Below are 17,382 nucleotides of genomic sequence, written 5' to 3'. Positions count from 1 at the left end.
TGCCACAGACCAAACCTAGAACCTATATGGAAGAAAAATCTAGCCAAGTTAAGTATGATGAATTCCTGTTTATTTCAATGGGGAAGTACTTGCATAACTTTCCCATGGAAATAAAAGGGCATTGAAAGTCCTTACCCAAGGCTTCACGTCTTATGGTAGCCTGCAATAGTTCAATATGCTGTTTTTTGCAGTGATGTATCTGTACTACTGTAAATATCCAAAAGGAAGGATGGATTGGGCCTTGCTTTCCATTAGTAAAATCACTTCAATAAACATGATACCCATATCACCAAGGATTGATAGAATCCACAGGACTTGGAAAAAACTGGTCTCTTGGCCTCATAGAAGCCTGAGCTCATTTGGATTGGTTGGTTGTGGATTTGTGGAACATGGATTGTGGATTCTTTGATATCCTTGCTTGCAGGACATGGGCAACACTGCAAAAAGCTGCACTATGTCCTGTGTTTGCAACAGCTTTTCTGCAAGACAGAGGACTTCTGGCTAAGTGCAGCTTTCTAGCTTGTGTGAGTGATGCATAATACGTGCATGTGTACTGACTCATGTCATACAGGTTTCATGCATTTTCCTAAGTAGATGGGACAGCTAGAGGAAGGCATCAGATGCAATTCTATATTATAGTTTAGAGCACACGTGGGCAACCCGTTTGGAGTGTAGCTATCCACTGGTGGATTTACCCATATTTTTTGAACCATTTCATCTGCAGCAATATTTACCATGGTCTCTTCTTAACCCATGGTTACAAAATCAGCCTCAGCTCCTGGTTAAGTGGGGAATCTAGTAATATAGCTATAACCACAATAAACTTCACTGCAGAACAATTAGACCACAATGTGTGTGTGTGTTGCAGGGAGAATCCCAAAAGAGAGGGCTGTGTGCTTGGAGGTGGCAGCACGTGATGAAAAGTGACCAGGAACATTCCTGTTGCACTAGGTCAGAAAATGTTTTTTTGCATAGGAAAAGCACTGTATATGAAATGCATTGGAGCTGTGTGGTACTTATTTCTTTGACAGAAGTATCGGTCTGTTAAAAGAAGAGAGTGACATGATTCATAAATGGGGTAAACAGGAAGCTCCACTGTTAAGAAAGGCCTTCTCTTGTAAATGGAACATTAATGACATGTTCCAAATAATATCCGTTTCCATATATTCCATGAAATCAGTTTCTCATATACCCATATCGGAACACTTAGATAGCACTTCTGCTGCTTTAAAAAGACGTGGGGACCCTCAAGATGTTTTGAACTGCAACTCTTTGAGTACCTGTTCTGAATTGCCTTGAGTCTTTTTTTAATAGGTGCAATCCTATGCATAATTAAACAAAAATCAGGCCTATAACTCCTGGATCCTTAGTTTAATATCTAAACATACATAGCATTGTGCTTCAAGACATCATAATAGTAATAATAATTTCATAGTCTCTTATCTTGGCTATATGGGCTGGAGCTGATAGAAATTGTACTCCAAACATCTGGATGGCACAAAGTTGCCTAGCTCTTTCACATTATATTCTCATTTTCATTTTAATTTTAAAAAGCTGCTTCAGAAACATTCACGTTTTTCCCCATTTAGATAGGAAACTTTAAAAGTTGTTGTTACTTTATTCAAGTCTCACATGATAGTTTGCAAAATCAATAGTTTTTCCCCCTTACAATATATATTTGACAGAATTATTTTTAAGTTCAAATGCTGACCTGCTTGCCATCAGAGTGGGAGATTAGAGTTCTATTCTGTGAGGTCATCGGAGTTTTAAAAGAATTCTAACAAACTGCAAATAAGTTCCCTTTGGAACACCTTCATCTGTCATGTTGATGTACACCAGGTTTCTCTTAGCCTCTTAACAGCTGACATTGACTGTAGTTAGAGACCTAACTGTTTATGATAGCATCAGGTGCATTCCATCTCACCCTGTCTTCTCCTGTTCCTTTTCAAGGTTCATGAGGCTCTAAAAAATCTGGTTTGTTAACGTTAATAAACTTTGTTTTGATTTGTGGGATCTAGGAGGTTTCATACAACCTTTTCATAATGTGCTTGCCATCCAAAAGAACATAGCAATAAAAACAGCCGAAAAACTTAATCAGAAGAATTATTTGATCAAAATAAGAGGGAGGATTTTGGGGGTAAATTACTTTGGAATGACTAATGAAAAGCTTCACAGCATAATTATATTTACCATGCTGCTATTTTTTGTTTGAAGTGTCTATGAAGTCCATATTGCTGTAATAATGTTTTATTGTTCTACGCAGCCAGACTATCAATGGTATGTTCCTGACTGGTTTCCGCCAGATGTGCAGCACAAGGCAAATGGTAAGGCAACAGCTGTACTGAACACACTTTTTAAGAGTTTTCTTTTTAATGGGGCCTTTTTTTGTGATCGCTAGTAAACTTTCATAAGCACCCAGTGCGTGATTTGTATACAGCTCTATTTTGTAAAACTGCAATACATACATGTGGCCAAGGCTACAGCTGCTAAATAAGATGCATCTGCATTACACTTTTTAATATTACCAAGCTACTTTCAAATATCTAACATGCCTTACAGAATGATAGAAATCCTTTGTTGAGCATCCAGTAAAAATGTATGATACTTATATTCTTCTGAGCATGTATCATGCTTAAACTACATCTGGAGTGACCAGAAGATAAATGTTCATCTAATATTTGACCTCTTGGAATCACAGAGTAGCCAGCTTCTTTCCTAGGCCAGTCTAGAGGATGGTAAGGTTTGATGGGTCACTAAGGCTGACTTAGACCCTGCCACAGTTTTCCTCCTTGCACTTTACACTGAAGAAGATCAAAGACAGTGTAAGGTGGTTATTTGTTTGTATGCTTTCCAGTTTGAGTGGGCAACTGAAGACCCCCCCCCCAAACAACTATATCAAATACTGGGGTTTTTCCTGTTAATACATTGTACCCTGTTCCCGTTTTGGTTTGCCATAGCCATCGTGTTCAAGTGTATGGCTGGGTTAGTCTGAACTCAACCTTGCTCTAAAGGAGTACATATTACTTAGCAATCACCAATGTGCTGCTTTCTCTTAGGCTAGCTCAGGAGTAGTCAACTTGTAGCATACTAGATGGTTTGGCCTACAACTATCATCAGCCCTAGCCAGCATAACCAATCTCAAGAGATGCCAGGAACTGTAGGACAAAACATGTGGATGGCTTTAAGTTGTCTATCTCTGGCTTTATTTATTTATTTATTTATTTATTTAGGGGACTTCTGTGCCGCCCCATTCGCCAAAGCCTCGGGGTGGCTCACAAACCATAAATAAATAGAATTCAATAAAACAATATAAATTAACAATATAAAGGCATTAGGCTGAAGCTGTTAGGCATCTTCTTTTATGACTGATCTTCATAAAAGATCTACAACAACTTCAGTGCACATGAGAAAAATCTCATTATATATTTTTCTTACTTTATGCCTCCCTGTGCATGTTATTCCTTACCTTCAGTAAGTGCAGGCAGAAGTTGTATGTGGTCTACTGGTAAAAAATTGGTGAGTTTCTGGTGAACCAACCAGAACTTGTTTGTTACCGAGGCTCCTGCAAAGAAAGCTGGATTAGGTATGTCTCACCTGTTATAAAAGCCCTAATTAGTGCTAGTTCCATGTGTGAGGATCCTCTCATGCAAGATGTCGCCAGTGATCCTTTACTTGAGTGGGCTATGTTTTTCTTGCTACTTACTGCTGCCATCATTCATTTGCTTGCCTCTCTTTCTGGGTTTGATGTTCTAGAGAGAAAAGTTGAAGTATGCAGCACTTTCTGATCTTTCACTTTCACTGCTTGTTCAGAGAAGGCAAATATATAGGCAGCAACAACATGGAGGATGATCAGCAGATTCAGCAAACTGCACTGATTCCTACTGGGTCCAGCCTGACAATGCCAACCCTGATCCTGGTGTTCTTGCTTCATTTGTTTACAACTACATCTGTTCATCTTCATCTGTTTACTGTGTAGTCCACATGGCTAAAAGTGGAACATGGAAGACTGAAATCAGCCTACCTCTCTCTGCTGTGTTGCATAGGGGCATATTTTCTAATCCCATGTGATCTTGTCACAGTAGGAAGAAATGTAGTGGCTATCACTGATTACTGATAGACACTACTGATTATTGACTATATACTACTGGCAGTATAAGACGGTGTACACATCCTCAGTGCTGGGAGCATGGGTAGGAAGGCAGGTGCTATTGCATTTATTTCCCACCTGGGGTTTCCCCATAGGCATCTTATTGGCCGCTGTGAAAACAGAATGTTGGACTAGGTGGATTCTTGGTCTGATCAACACGGCTCTTCTTAGGTTCTTAGGATGGTGATTTTTATATGCCCTTTATAGCATCAGATACAGTTAGGTAAACTTAAGAGACCTAATTTTGTCTACCAATGGTTATAATGTATGCCTATTCTATAATATACACATTATTACTCATAATTTGATTGAAGACTGTCCAGCTATGATCTCTCACCCTTTATTCTTGAAGTTGAATTGATTAATAGTTGATCAGAAGTATGGGCAGTATGAGATGGTACCATTTCCCCACTTTGATAATGGAAAATCCATGGTGTTGCATATGGATACAAATGGTACATTTCCTAGTTTACCACAGATGGGACCTTAGTGTCCCTTTCTGAATGCTGTGTCATTGTGCAAACTTATGATTCAGAACAGAACTCTTAGTGCTGCCAACCAAAAGACACTGTGCATCAATTCCATCTTTTCATCCTTAAAAGAAAGGAAAAAGATGAAAGAAGCAGTGGGGCAGCATAGGAAGGTTTCAAACGGAAGATTAGTATCTTTGGACCCAAGACTGGTCTAGATTCTTGGTCAAGACATTCTACCTTCTCATTCTCATAGTCACCAGCTGCTCTCGCTCCGCATCCTCTTTCCCACCAATGCTACCACTTGTTTTCTTGACAAGGGAAGAGTCAGGCAGTGGCATCTACTGCTTCTACTCACGGCTGCTGTTGTCTGGGCCATAGTGAGAAGCCTGTTTGCAATGGTGAGCCGCCCCGAGGCTTTGTTGCGATGGGGGCGGCATAGAAATGTTTTAAGTAAATATATAAATAAATAAGAGGAGCAATTCTAGCCAAGTCTTGTCAAGTGGGTCCCTACTGGAATGTGCAGTCTCAACAGGTGCCTGATCATGCCTGTGTTTGGCTTATGTGGATCTTCTTGGTGAATCCCATGAATTAGACAGGCAGAATACATGATAAAAGCCTCATGTGGAAGCTCTCTCCTTTGTTCAGAATTTTATGCCCAACAGATTGCTACTTCAAATATCCAGGAAACTGCCTGTTGTCCTTAACTAAAGCTCCTTACTGATCATGAGTTGTTTGGCTGTAGATTGCCTGGTAAGCTGTCCGTATGAAAGCTATGGAGCCCGTCTAATAACTTAATAACTCAAATGGATAAAGCTTAGCCTTGTTGAACCAGCTAACCTAGAAGATCAAGCTGGCTGGCTGAATATATTTGAAGCCACTAAGTTATTAAAAGGTTGCATTTATAAACCAGCCAGTTATTCTCAAGGGAACCAATGGATTTGACAGGAAAAGTTCATCTTTAGCCTTGGAGAAGGTACTTGAAAATTATATGAAACTTCCTTAAATCCTTGATTTGTTTATTTTGTGAATAAGAGGAAAAGATATTTGGTAATAAGTGACCACATAAATAAATAAGATTTCCTTAGGTATACAGTAATGAACCAAGTTATGTAGAGTCCAAGATAGTGAGACAGTGTCATAGAAAACAGACAAGGCGTTTTGATTCCGGTGAACTACTTAGACTTATCAACCTTTAAGAGCCAAAGTCTATGATGTGAACAGATCACTTCCAGTCATTTGAGTATTTATATGGTAATAACAGGTGTAGATATGTGCAAAGGATCGATTCAGTGTGTTGAGAGCTATCCTTTCTTCCCCTTCTGTAGAATTTACACCAACATCATTATTGCAAAGCTAAGGAAGGAAGCTTTATTTGTATACATTTGTGAAGAATATTGAAAACCAGGGTGGTGTGGCAATTAGAGTATTAGACTGGAACTTGGGAGATCAAGGTTCTAGTCACCCACTTGGCCATGAAACTCACTGGTCAACTTTGGGTCAGACATGGACTCTTAGCCTAACTTGATATAATTAGTGAAAGCACTTCTGAATTCAGTCGCTGAGATCTTTTCAAATTTTTTACCAGAAGCAACCAAGAAGCAGACCTCAAAAACAAGCTACAAGGCAGTTTATCAGGAAAATAATATGTATATACAGTAGCCATAGCTATACAAAGGATAATCACTGTTTATTAGAGGCAACTGGTCATTATTTATTTTATTTATTTATTTATTAAAACATTTTTATGCCGCCCCATTCGCCGAAGCCTCGGGGCGGCTTACAACAAAAAATTAAAATAACATTTTAAAATATATACAATAAAATACAAATATATAATATAAAACATACACTATAAAACAAGCCGCCCTGGCCAAATAAAATTCAATAATATTAACATTTAAAATACTGCTTAAATAAAAAGGTCTTCGCCTGGCGCCGAAAAACAAATAACGACGGCGCCAGGCGGACCTCTCTGGGGAGCGCATTCCATAACTTAGGCGCCACTGCTGAGAAAGCCCTCCTCCGAGTAACCACCCTCCTAACTTCTTCCATGGAGGGCTCCCGGAGAAGGGCCTCTCCCGCCGATCTCAGGGGGCGGCTGGGCATATAAGGATGTAAGCGCTCCTTCAGGTAACCAGGACCCAAGCCGTTTAGGGCTTTATAGGTCATAACCAACACCTTGAATTGGGCCCGGACTTCAATGGGAAGCCAGTGAAGCTGACGGAGAACTGGAGTCATGTGAACATAACGTCCAGTCCCCGTCAGCAGCCTGGCAGCTCTATTTTGGACCAATTGAAGTATCCGGACCGTCTTCAAGGGTAGCCCCACGTAGAGCGCGTTACAGAAGTCCAAACGGGAAGTCACCAACGCATGTGTCACTGTCGCAAGGCAGTCATTCTCCAGATAGGGGCGCAGCTGATGAATTAGCCGAAGCTGGAGGAAAGCGCTCCTCGCCACTGCTGTTACCTGAGCTTCCAGTGAAAGCTCTGGGTCGAGGAGCACTCCCAAGCTGCGGACCTTGTCCCTAAGAGGGAGTGCAACCCCATTCAGGACAAGGTTCAATTCACCCTCTCCGAAGCCCGATCCACGAACCAACAGGACCTCCGTCTTGTCTGGATTGAGCTTCAGTTTATTGGCCCTCATCCAGCCCATTACCTCGGCCAGGCACCGGTTCAGCACAGCCACTGCCTCACCTGGATTGGTGGAAAATGAGAGGTAGAGCTGGGTATCATCAGCGTACTGATGGTTCCGCAGCCCACACCTCCTGATGACCTCTCCCAGCGGTTTCATGTATATGTTGAACAGCAAAGGGGACAAAATGGACCCCTGCGGTACTCCATGGCATAGCTGCCATGGCGCAGAGCCATAGTCCCCCAGCACCACCTTCTGGAACCGGCCATTGAGATAGGAGCGGAACCACTGCAAAGCAGTGCCTCCAACCCCCAATCCCGCAAGCCTATCCAGAAGGATACCATGGTCGATGGTATCGAAAGCCGCTGAGAGGTCCAGCAGAACCAACAGGGACGCACTCCCCCTGTCCTTCTCCCTGCACAGGTCATCATACAGGGCGACCAAGGCAGATTCAGTACCGTACCCGGGTCTGAAGCCGGACTGCAATGGGTCCAGATAATCAGTTTCATCCAAGAGTGCTTGGAGTTGTCCCGCCACCACTCGTTCTAACACCTTGCCCAGAAACGGGATGTTGGCCACTGGTCTATAATTAGTGGCCATCTCTGGATCCAGTGACGCATTAAACTTTGTTATGTATAAGTTTATCTATTAGTTAATAATTTAAAGGATGCTTATACCCCCTTCAGCAAAATTTGCAAAAATAGAAATATATTAAATTATGGCATGTTAAAATACATTGAAATAAAACAAAATCAGATAAATGGAAACATCTTGGCCTGGAACTGAAATGATGCCTCTTGCTTGTGTCAGACCACATTTATTTGTTTATTCAAAATGGTGCTCAAGGCTTTCTCTGGGAGGGAATTCTGCAATCCTTGCAGTGGCAGCACTATGAAAAAATAGAGAGCATGGAAAGGTATGGGGATGTTGTCCTACATTAGATTTCTGGGGAAAAAGGAGAGACTATGATCCAGACCTCTTATCTTGTAATGGCCAGATATCATCACTCTGCACCTATGGCAGCTATGAATTGCTTAAACTCAAGATATGGTTGTCATCTCTGCGTCTTGTCTTTCCAATAAATTGGCTCACAGTATATTTCTGCTCAATTTTACCTTCTTGGTACTGCCCTTCTTTATTGTATCTTGTCTGACCCACCAAGCACACATACACCCGCATATCTTGATCAAATACTCCTAGTGTATTTTAGGCATGGACACAGAAATTGTAGTTGCCCTGCTGTGTCTAAAGGAGTGTGCTGACACCCAAACCATTTGTTTTTCTACTGTCAGGGACAGACAGAATGCTTAAGATGAGGATGGTGCCTAGGTGGAAGATCAAGATGGCTTTGTTTCTAGATATTATCAGTAGTTGTTCATGTACCTCAACTTGTGCCCACTTAAATAAAGTCTTTAATAGGATCCAGAAATTAAATGCATATCCTCCCAGCAGAAAGTGTAGGAGTGAAGAGACAGTATAAGTTGTCTCCAGCTTTAGGCTATGGAGACAATTTAACAACCACTTAAAAGTTCATTTTTAAAAAATACATGATTTTCCCGTTCTTTATTGATGCATTTAATATGCTCCCTGCCCTCACATATGCAGGATATTAACTTAAATGACTTTCCATGGGTTTTGGTAGCACGGGAATAAATGCCAGGCTGTACTGTGTAATGCTGAGAGGCTCTTTTAAGAAAACATATTATGTGTGCTGATGAACATAAGCCATTAATCTGCTCCTTCTGTCCCTTCCCTTTATCTTCCTTCTGTTGTCCTACTTTATGATGATGTGTCATAAAGAGACAACCTCAGGCACATAATGGGGGCTGAAACTTGGAGAGTTGGGTGTTTGTTTGTGTCCTTCTGATCTCTTTCCTAGATACTGTTAGGAACTGGCACCTTCTATGGAAAGAATGGGAGCATCCTGGGTGAAAGGAACCTGCCATCCTCTGGGCCAGTTCCTGTTTTCTGAAGCATGCATTACAGCACCTGATCAAGCACCGGGTCTTGTCACCTGAATATTTTGTTTGTGTCCACCCTGTACTAGGGTTCAGACTGAATTGAGGACTCTTAAAACCGAGTTGAGCAAACCTTTTCAAAGCAGGTGTTGGTTTGTCCCAGTAGAGCCAAAATCAACATGGATGGGGCCAGAGGGCTCATTACTCCCCGCTTCTTTCTTTTCTCTTATGAACCAATAGAGGAAACATCTTAATTGAAAAGCAAAGGTGCTTGAGCAGCAGTACGTAAATCAAAGGGCTAAAGGAAGGCTGTTTGGATGCCTTCTACACTGGGGGGCAAGATAGACGACATGTTATTGAGTATCATTGATTTTTAAACTATCAGCCCGAGATGGGGGTTTTATCTGAATTGGGAACATGGGATGGGGTAGCTTAACATTTTTGACCCTTCCCTTTTCCCACAAAACCAGCTCTTTAACCTCTCCCCTGTCCCACAAGAAAAAATGCCATTTATGCTTGTACCAACTAGCTACATTAGGTAATTTTCACAGGGGTTAAATCTCACACTTTGTATGTTGTAGCCTAGAGTGATTCCTCTGTGGTTTCTATTTTTTAAATGCACAGATATGATTACAGTTAAGTGCCATATAGTTTGGCCCTCAGATTTTCCTAAGACTTACTTTCTGTCTGTACCTACACAACTGCACATCGTAAAAATCTCATTAAATTCCATTATTGATTTATCTTAGCTCATAATGGTCACATCCAGCAGGTAGGGTTGATGATGGTAACTGGTTGGTTGTTGTTGTTAGTTGCGAAGTCGTGTCCGACCCATCGCAACCCCATGGACAACATTCCTCCAGGCCTTCCTGTCCTCCACCATCCCCTGGAGTTGGATGGGAGTCCAAAAAATCACATTCAGGGGTAGGAAATAAGCTGCTTTGCTTTGGTTGCTCCTGGCAAGTCTACTACAATGGTGTGTGAGATGAAGAATATAGAAATGTGAAGATTGATGCAAGGGATCTGTCAATGGGTGTGGAATGTGGGCACAAAGAAGAGGTGTCACTTGCAATTGTGGTAAAAGCAATTGTTCCTATTGAATTACTTACATCACTGTTTCCTTGGTCATTACCTTTCCGTTAATAACTTTTGCTGGGTACTAGATCTAAAAGTCAGCTGACTTCCTTTCAGTTTAACTAGCAATTACCTTTTCTTAACATTGTTTTTTTCTTTTTAATTGTGGGAGGAGATGATGGGTTCAGGAACAAAGGACAAGAGAATTCCTGCAAGTGTTATGAATGTCAGCTTATTTTGGCAGGTGGTCCGGTTTGACTTCCTTCCTTTTCCAACTGTGCAAAATTGAAGAGACAGCTTAAAAATGGGGTTGGAGATTTTCCCTGAACCTACTTTTAATAATAATAAAAAAATTGTCTGGGAAAGAGATTTTATTGCTTGGGGCTTTCTTTGCATACTTGTGATTCTGGCAGGCTATGTTGGTTTCACTTCCAAATCTTCATTTTGTGGGGGGCATACAATAGGAACAGGCTCCCCCAGCACTTGTATTCAGGAACCACAGCCCATGAAAACTTTCATTTAATGACTGGGTGTCTTACTGCTAAAGAGCTGACTATGTGTCATATTTTATTTCAGGCTAGTATATAGCTCACTTGGTGCACAGATGAAGGAATACCACTAATCTCCTCTTCTCTAAACATATATTTTCAATGGCATTAGCAACTTTGCTAGTACAAGCCTTGCAAATAAGGAATAGATAGCTGGGATTACAGATGGGTAAATCAGAGGAACAAATGACATTTCTGTAGTTGCAGATAGATATATCATTTCAAAAATGTAGTGGACATTTATATTTCCTGCTAGCAACTCTTTCTTCTCTAGAAGCAGTTGTTCCTGCATGATGAATTCTTCTTGAAAAACCAGGCAGTTAGAAATTGGAATTTTTTCCTTTAACAATTAGAGCTGAAGAATGGAATATGGCAGGAAAATCAAAACTTGACAAAATGTAACTGACAAAGGGCATTGATTTCCCCAAATTCAACCACTTCCTTCCTTTCATTAGCTGGAGAAATGCTATTTTTCAGGAAAGGAGTTTCATATTTTTAAAGACTGGCTATATTTATGAAGGAAAAATCCATTTATTTCTAATAATTTGGGAGGAAATTTAATCCAAAGAATTTCTAAGCTATAAACTGTTTGACAGTGGAAGAAAACTGCAGCATGGGCTTCACAGAAATGGAAAAAAAAAGCCTTCTCCTTCAGTTGTTACAGACTTACACTATGCTCTGCCTGTGGCAATAGCAGTCTTTGCTGGGGATGTACCTGCAAAAGAGAAAGTCCAGGAGGGTTGTACGTTTTCTTTTAGTGTGTGAAAAGCAAAAAGCGGCAATAGAAGTTCATTATGTATCTAACATTGGTGCAAATCTGTGGCAATGAAAAGGACATCTAGAAAAGAATTGCCAAAGAATTGCCACTCTGTGCTGCCTGACTTGTATCACATTGGATGGCTCTGGTAGCAGGAGAAGCCTCTTCTCCCTCTTCCTTTTCTACTGCAGGAAATCAAATTGACTTATGATGTTCCCGGTATAATAGGTAACCTATGCCAATTATGGTCAGAAGCCCTCCTATCTTACTCTGCTGATTTTCATTAAGCAAAGGTAGGACTAATGAATTCTCTAGTCTCATTACATTTAGGCTTCATCAGCATAGGTAAAAGGAGTCAGTATCGGTGGCAAAACCATTGCAGACAAAGGGGAAAGACTTGATTTCCCTGTTGATATTGTTGGTTAGCATGATAGTTTTCATTATGCTGTGTCCATATAGCATTTCATATAGCAATGTCCTCCATTCATCATTGTAGATTGGAAAGAGACTTCACTCAGTTTGAGGGCCATATACATCACTGTAGTCTGTGAGCAGTCCCAGGTTTGTACCTAGAGGAAGACCAAGAGTTGGCCTAATTATTGCATACAGAGAGAGTTATAATCTTCTTGGATTATAACTCTCTCTGTATGAGGTTGGAGGAGGAAGAGAAGATAAATGTCTGAATGGGCTCGCTTTGTTCATGTTTGTCCCAGGGCACAGCTGGAAGGCAACCACCTTCCTGAAGCTAAGTAGGTCTTGCTTTGGTCAAGGCATGGATGGTGGATTACCTAGGAATGCTATGTGTACTGCATTCAGTTACATCAGCAATAGGGAATGTTTTGACCTCTAAGTGTTTGTGTTATTGACCCTAACCCTAACCCTCAACTCCAGCCAACATGGCTCCATGGTTAGGTCTGATGGGATTTGTACTTCAGTAACATCTAGGAAGCCAAAGGTTCTCCATCTTAGAATTATATCATTAGAAAAGGGTGGGGAATAAAAGTGGGAAAAACCCCAAGCAGGAGCTATCTCATAAGATAAGGGAAATGCAAGATCTATCTCCTCATTCAGACTTTATCTTCTCTGAGGTAAAGGACAAGAAGAAAACTACAAAAGCTATGATCCCACATCTTGTCTCACCTGGGGTACAATTCCAGAATCACAAATCAAGGGAACTGGGCTCTTGATTCCAAGAAAATCTAAAGCTTCTGTCAGTGAATGAGATCAACAAAACAAATAAGACTTATATAGTTAAATATTTTTCTCAGTGCAAAATTTCAGACACACATACAATTGTGTCTAAAACTGCTCTCTTGAATACTGTGCTTTTTTGCATCTGATTTTGCATTCAGTCTTTTCAGTGGCAGTGAATCTATGGCAGTGGTGGCGAACCTATGGCATGCGTGCCACAGCGGGCACACAGAGCCCTCTATGTCAGCACGCAAGCTAAGTCGCCCCAGCATTGCCTCAGCAGCTGCGTATCGGATAACAGCGCACATAGGAGCCATGTGCATGCTCAGAAAGGAGTAGTGGCACCAGGCAATGATGTCACGAACCATGACCAATTAGCCGCGACTGGTCCGAGCTTTCACATGTCCGGTCAGTGCTCTGACAAGGATATATATATATTTGCTTGGACCGACTGTGAGTTGTATTTTCTAAACTAAAACCTCAGTTTTCAGGTTTTACTGCAGTATTGGAACTTTGCGATAAATAAGTGGGTTTTGGTTGCAGTTTGGGCACTTGGTCTCTAAAAGTTTCACCATCACTGATCTATGGTTTCTTTGAAGAATGTCAGTTAGAAAGAAGCACAAGGATGAAATAGCACATCTGATTGAAATAGTAGCATGAATTTATGTTTCAAGCAATCCAACCTTCACGTCTGAATGTTTTGAGATTTATTAATTTCCTGCTTTGCAGTTAATGGTCAAGATGATTGTAAAGAGGTTAAACTATAGCATTGATCTGGTATGAAATTCAGGATGTGTCTGTGTTGGGAAGATATCAAAGCAATTTATAGTAACATGTCTATTTCTGGTTTGCATTGCAATTGCATATGGCATTGGTAATGCTAGTATTCTTGTACTATACTTTAAATTTCCAGATGTTAATCAGCTGTAGTTTTCCCTCCATTGGCTTCATGAGGCATTCATTTAACTTGTGGAAAACCTTTGCTTTCTCATCCATTATCTAGAGGAGAGATGCAAAATTAGTTCCATGTTATTTGGTCACTAATATAGATGCCACAACCTTGAAAGAGTTGAAGTTGGGAGAGTTTGATTTGTGTAACCCTTAAAAATGCAATGGCTGCAAATGCTGTTTAAGTAAAGCTCATGTTTGTTTTACTTGTCAGTTCTTGTCAGTTTTCTCTTACTTTTCAAGTTGCAAATGTATCTAGGACTGGAGGATCATAGGATCATAATTACAGAATCATACAGTTGGCAGGGCTAGCAGGCCCTCAGATCCAACCACCTGCTCAGTGCAGGACTCAAGTCACCTCACCCAGATTTCAACCTAGGCCAACTCTGCTTAGCTTCCAAGATTAGGCAGAATCAGGCATTTCAGGCTATATGAAAGCTAACTTCTTGCAGCCTTTTCTTAATCTCCTAAGGGCACAATCCTATGCCAGTAGATGCTATCTGCCCATTCAGAGGAAAATTTAGAGTCCCAGCTGTGATCTTGGAAATGTGCTCCAAGGTCAGAACTGAGGCTCCAGATTTGGAACACTGTCCCGCAACCTTTGCAACTAGGAGAGAAAGAATGGCTACAGCTCCAATGTTGAAATGCACTCTGCTGGTGTCTCAGTCTGTCATCCTAAGAAACAGGAGGACTTAGATGGCCATAAGATGACCTTTGCTTCTACCCCATAATCCTTGGAGTTCAGAGGGTTATGAGCAGTCACATTGGATCAGGTTACTCATGTATTTTCAAAGTATATCTGATTGAGTTCAATGAAAACTATTTCCACATATATTCAGATTGGTGCCCATCCTGGTCAAAGAGCTAGGGTTCCTGGTTGAAGGCTGTAGCTTTCAGGCATGGTTAAGTGTGAAATTAAGTATCTATCAATGGCTCTGACTGGGCTTCTACAAATCTGAAAGTATCCAAGCTTTTCTTGTTCAAAATGTTGTTTAATAATTGTTGATATCTTATTGGAAATCTGGAAAACACATTACTTTTATAGCAATTACAATTTCTGTGAGCTTCCTTCTTTTCTGTCTCTATCACTAGAGGTCTGGCAAACTGCCATCAATGTCTTGCACTGCACAGAGTCTTTTTGCCTGTGCAACATGAGTATAGTATATTACTCATTTATGGCAATGTTTCCACACCATTGGCTTATGTAAACAATGACAAGCGATAAAATAAATGGTCACAGTCCAGACAGGATTATGCAAGAGATTTCTGAGTTTTTAGCTAAGGTTATACTATGGTCCCAATTGCATCATGTATCAAACACTGAAAAAAGGGAGAGAGAGACAATACTAGTACAGGAAGCCTGTTTAGCTTGTAAGAGAGGTTGAAGAGTTGAGGTAGTTTTTCCAAATAAACTGGTTCATTTGCTCTCATGAAGCGTCTCCTCTCAAAATGTAAGGGCTCAGTCTTCATAAATGAATTCCTGTGCCCTATGGCTGTTTTCTCTCAGTCCTTCTGTTATCATAAGCCATGTTGCTTGCATCAAGGGTGGGTGTGGTGAGGCATCTGCTGAGGGGCTACATCCTGGCAGGGACCCACTAATAGAGCCCCCTAGAGTGGTTCCTCCTCTTCATCATTGCAATCTGCCTCTTGCCTCTGCCTCTTGCACTGATGGTGGTGGTGGCAAGGAAGAGCAATGGGTGCCACTGCCTACTTGCTCTCTGGCTTTCTGCTTGTCAAGCAAGTAAATTGAAGTGATGATGAAAAAGAGGATGAAGATCTGCTGACGATCACAGTGAGAAGCTCGATTAACTGAGGGAAGGGTCCCATTGATAGTGTCTTGCCCAGCGGCCCTCAGAAACCTGGTGCTGGCACCACTGCTATGTTTATAACCCAAGAAACATTAACTTGCACGAGGCTAGTAGCAGAGAAACTACCAGGGATTGGGCACATAGAGCCGGTGTGGTGTAATGGCTAAGAGTGTGGGTCTGGGACTCAGGAGATCCAGGTTCTAGTCCCTACTTAGGGATGGAGCCAGCTGAGTAACTTTGGGCCACCCACAGACTCTCAGTCCAACCTACCCGCACTGAAAGCTTAATGAAGTGTAGTAGAAAGGGAGTGGGGTCAGGACATGGAGTATGGCCATCTTGAGAAACTTGGAAGGCCAGATTTCATAGCTGGGCCTGAGGTTCGGCTTCTCTGTGCAACAAGATAACATCAAGAACATCAGCTGTACGCTCCTGGGATTGCTGGACTCAGTTACTTGTGCTAAGTGCAATATATGTCATCATGACTTAAAATCCAAATGTTGAATGACAAGCTTATCTATTTGCAACATTTTGAAGATTTAAATTGTTCTCTTGGGTTAAACTAGAACTTCTGGAAATATATCATGTTGCTTGTTTTAATGCTTTTCTTCTATGTTATTTAGATGGTGATTCTACACTCAGTAGGCAAGTTTATAGCAGTATTTTACAGAAATACTATGAAAACATCTTCAGAAATTTTTTACAAGTATTTCTGGCAGCACTGGTGGAATGTATACCCCTTATCTGGGAGTACTACTTGCTGTAATTAGACTTGTACATGATGGCCCTGTGGGAGACTTAAATGATCAATATGAAGAAGTTCTTATAACAGGTTATTCCATGCAGAGATCAATCCAATCCATATGTATGCATGAATGCGAGGGTGTTTGCATATCATAATAAGCTGCTCTATGAGCAACCTGCAGTGCACCTGAAGGCAACTGGGCTCTTGGCCTACTCTTAACCTCTTCTAGGGTATCCCAGGGAAATGGCAGCAGGTCTGACTTGTGTCCACCTCTACACCAAAATTACGAGCCATTTTTGACTCACCAAATCTTTTTGTTCTTTTATCCCTTTAAAAAAATCCCCAGAAATTGTGAAGTCGACCTTCACAGTCATCTTTCACAATCATTACTTTGACAGCTACTTATAGTCCATTAAAGTGCCTGAGTGGTACCTTGTAGGGACCATCAATGGTTGGTAAACTTAAAAAAAATATTGCTCACACAATGTACACAAAAATGTTTTGTTTTGTTGTTTTTAAACAGTTTATGAGTATAGAAATCAGGACCGCAAACTGGGCAGTGTTGGGGAGAGAGCTAACTTCTGCAAATGGTCTAGAAGGGGAGATTGATCTAAACAGGGCCCACAATGGCTTTCCCTATTTGATTTCTCCTGAGAGCTTTCAAATGAAAGCACTGATGCACGTGATCTTTACTCAAGAAAAGGGTGCTGAGATTAATTCTTTTCCTTTTTAGCCTTACAGTGCTCAAGAAGTTTTGACAATATAGGTCCCAGTTTAACAAATAAACATACAAAAAAGCAACTGCCCTTTCAAAACATCATTTTAAAAGGGACCCAGAACAGCCAGCTGTCAAATATCCTTCTTCCCGGAAGAAAGGGGTGGGATGAACTTCAGGACTTTCTGGGGTAGCTAAGTTTCAGGAAAAACTGCAAAATATGTATCAGTATTTTGAAAGAAATAAAAAAGGTGAGGATCTTGCCGTGAAAAGTTGAAAAGGTCCTTCTTGGACCCTCTATGGGTCAATGGCCAGGGTTAGACCCTGTTGCAGTCTGACAGCAGGTTCCTCCCGCTAATGTTGCCCAACCCGGGGTCTTGATTGCCATAA

General features: G+C 41.1%; 1 protein-coding gene across 5 annotated transcripts in view; it reads left to right on the top strand.

The window, feature by feature from the left end:
• The window catches only part of NDNF (neuron derived neurotrophic factor), a 133,331-nt gene that overhangs the window by 45,489 nt on the left and 70,460 nt on the right, over positions 1 to 17,382 (top strand). For 3 of the 5 annotated variants that reach the window (XR_006414598.1, XM_044428934.1, XM_044428937.1), the window contains one exon: positions 2,264 to 2,324. Coding sequence is in view for 3 of the 5 variants with exons in the window: in XM_044428937.1 (XP_044284872.1) it covers positions 2,264 to 2,324 (61 nt within the window). In the remaining 2 variants the exon portion in view is untranslated. Of the gene's footprint in view, positions 1 to 2,263; positions 4,749 to 17,382 lie in introns of those variants that run through there. The other 2 variants (XM_044428936.1, XM_044428935.1) reach the window with 2 other exon arrangements.

The sequence above is a fragment of the Varanus komodoensis genome, unplaced genomic scaffold (genome assembly GCF_004798865.1).
Source record: "Varanus komodoensis strain SLA01 unplaced genomic scaffold, ASM479886v1 scaffold2, whole genome shotgun sequence".
Lineage (NCBI taxonomy): Eukaryota > Metazoa > Chordata > Lepidosauria > Squamata > Varanidae > Varanus > Varanus komodoensis.
The sequence above is the reverse complement of the archived record's forward strand: the minus strand, read 5'-3'. Positions and strand labels throughout refer to the sequence as shown.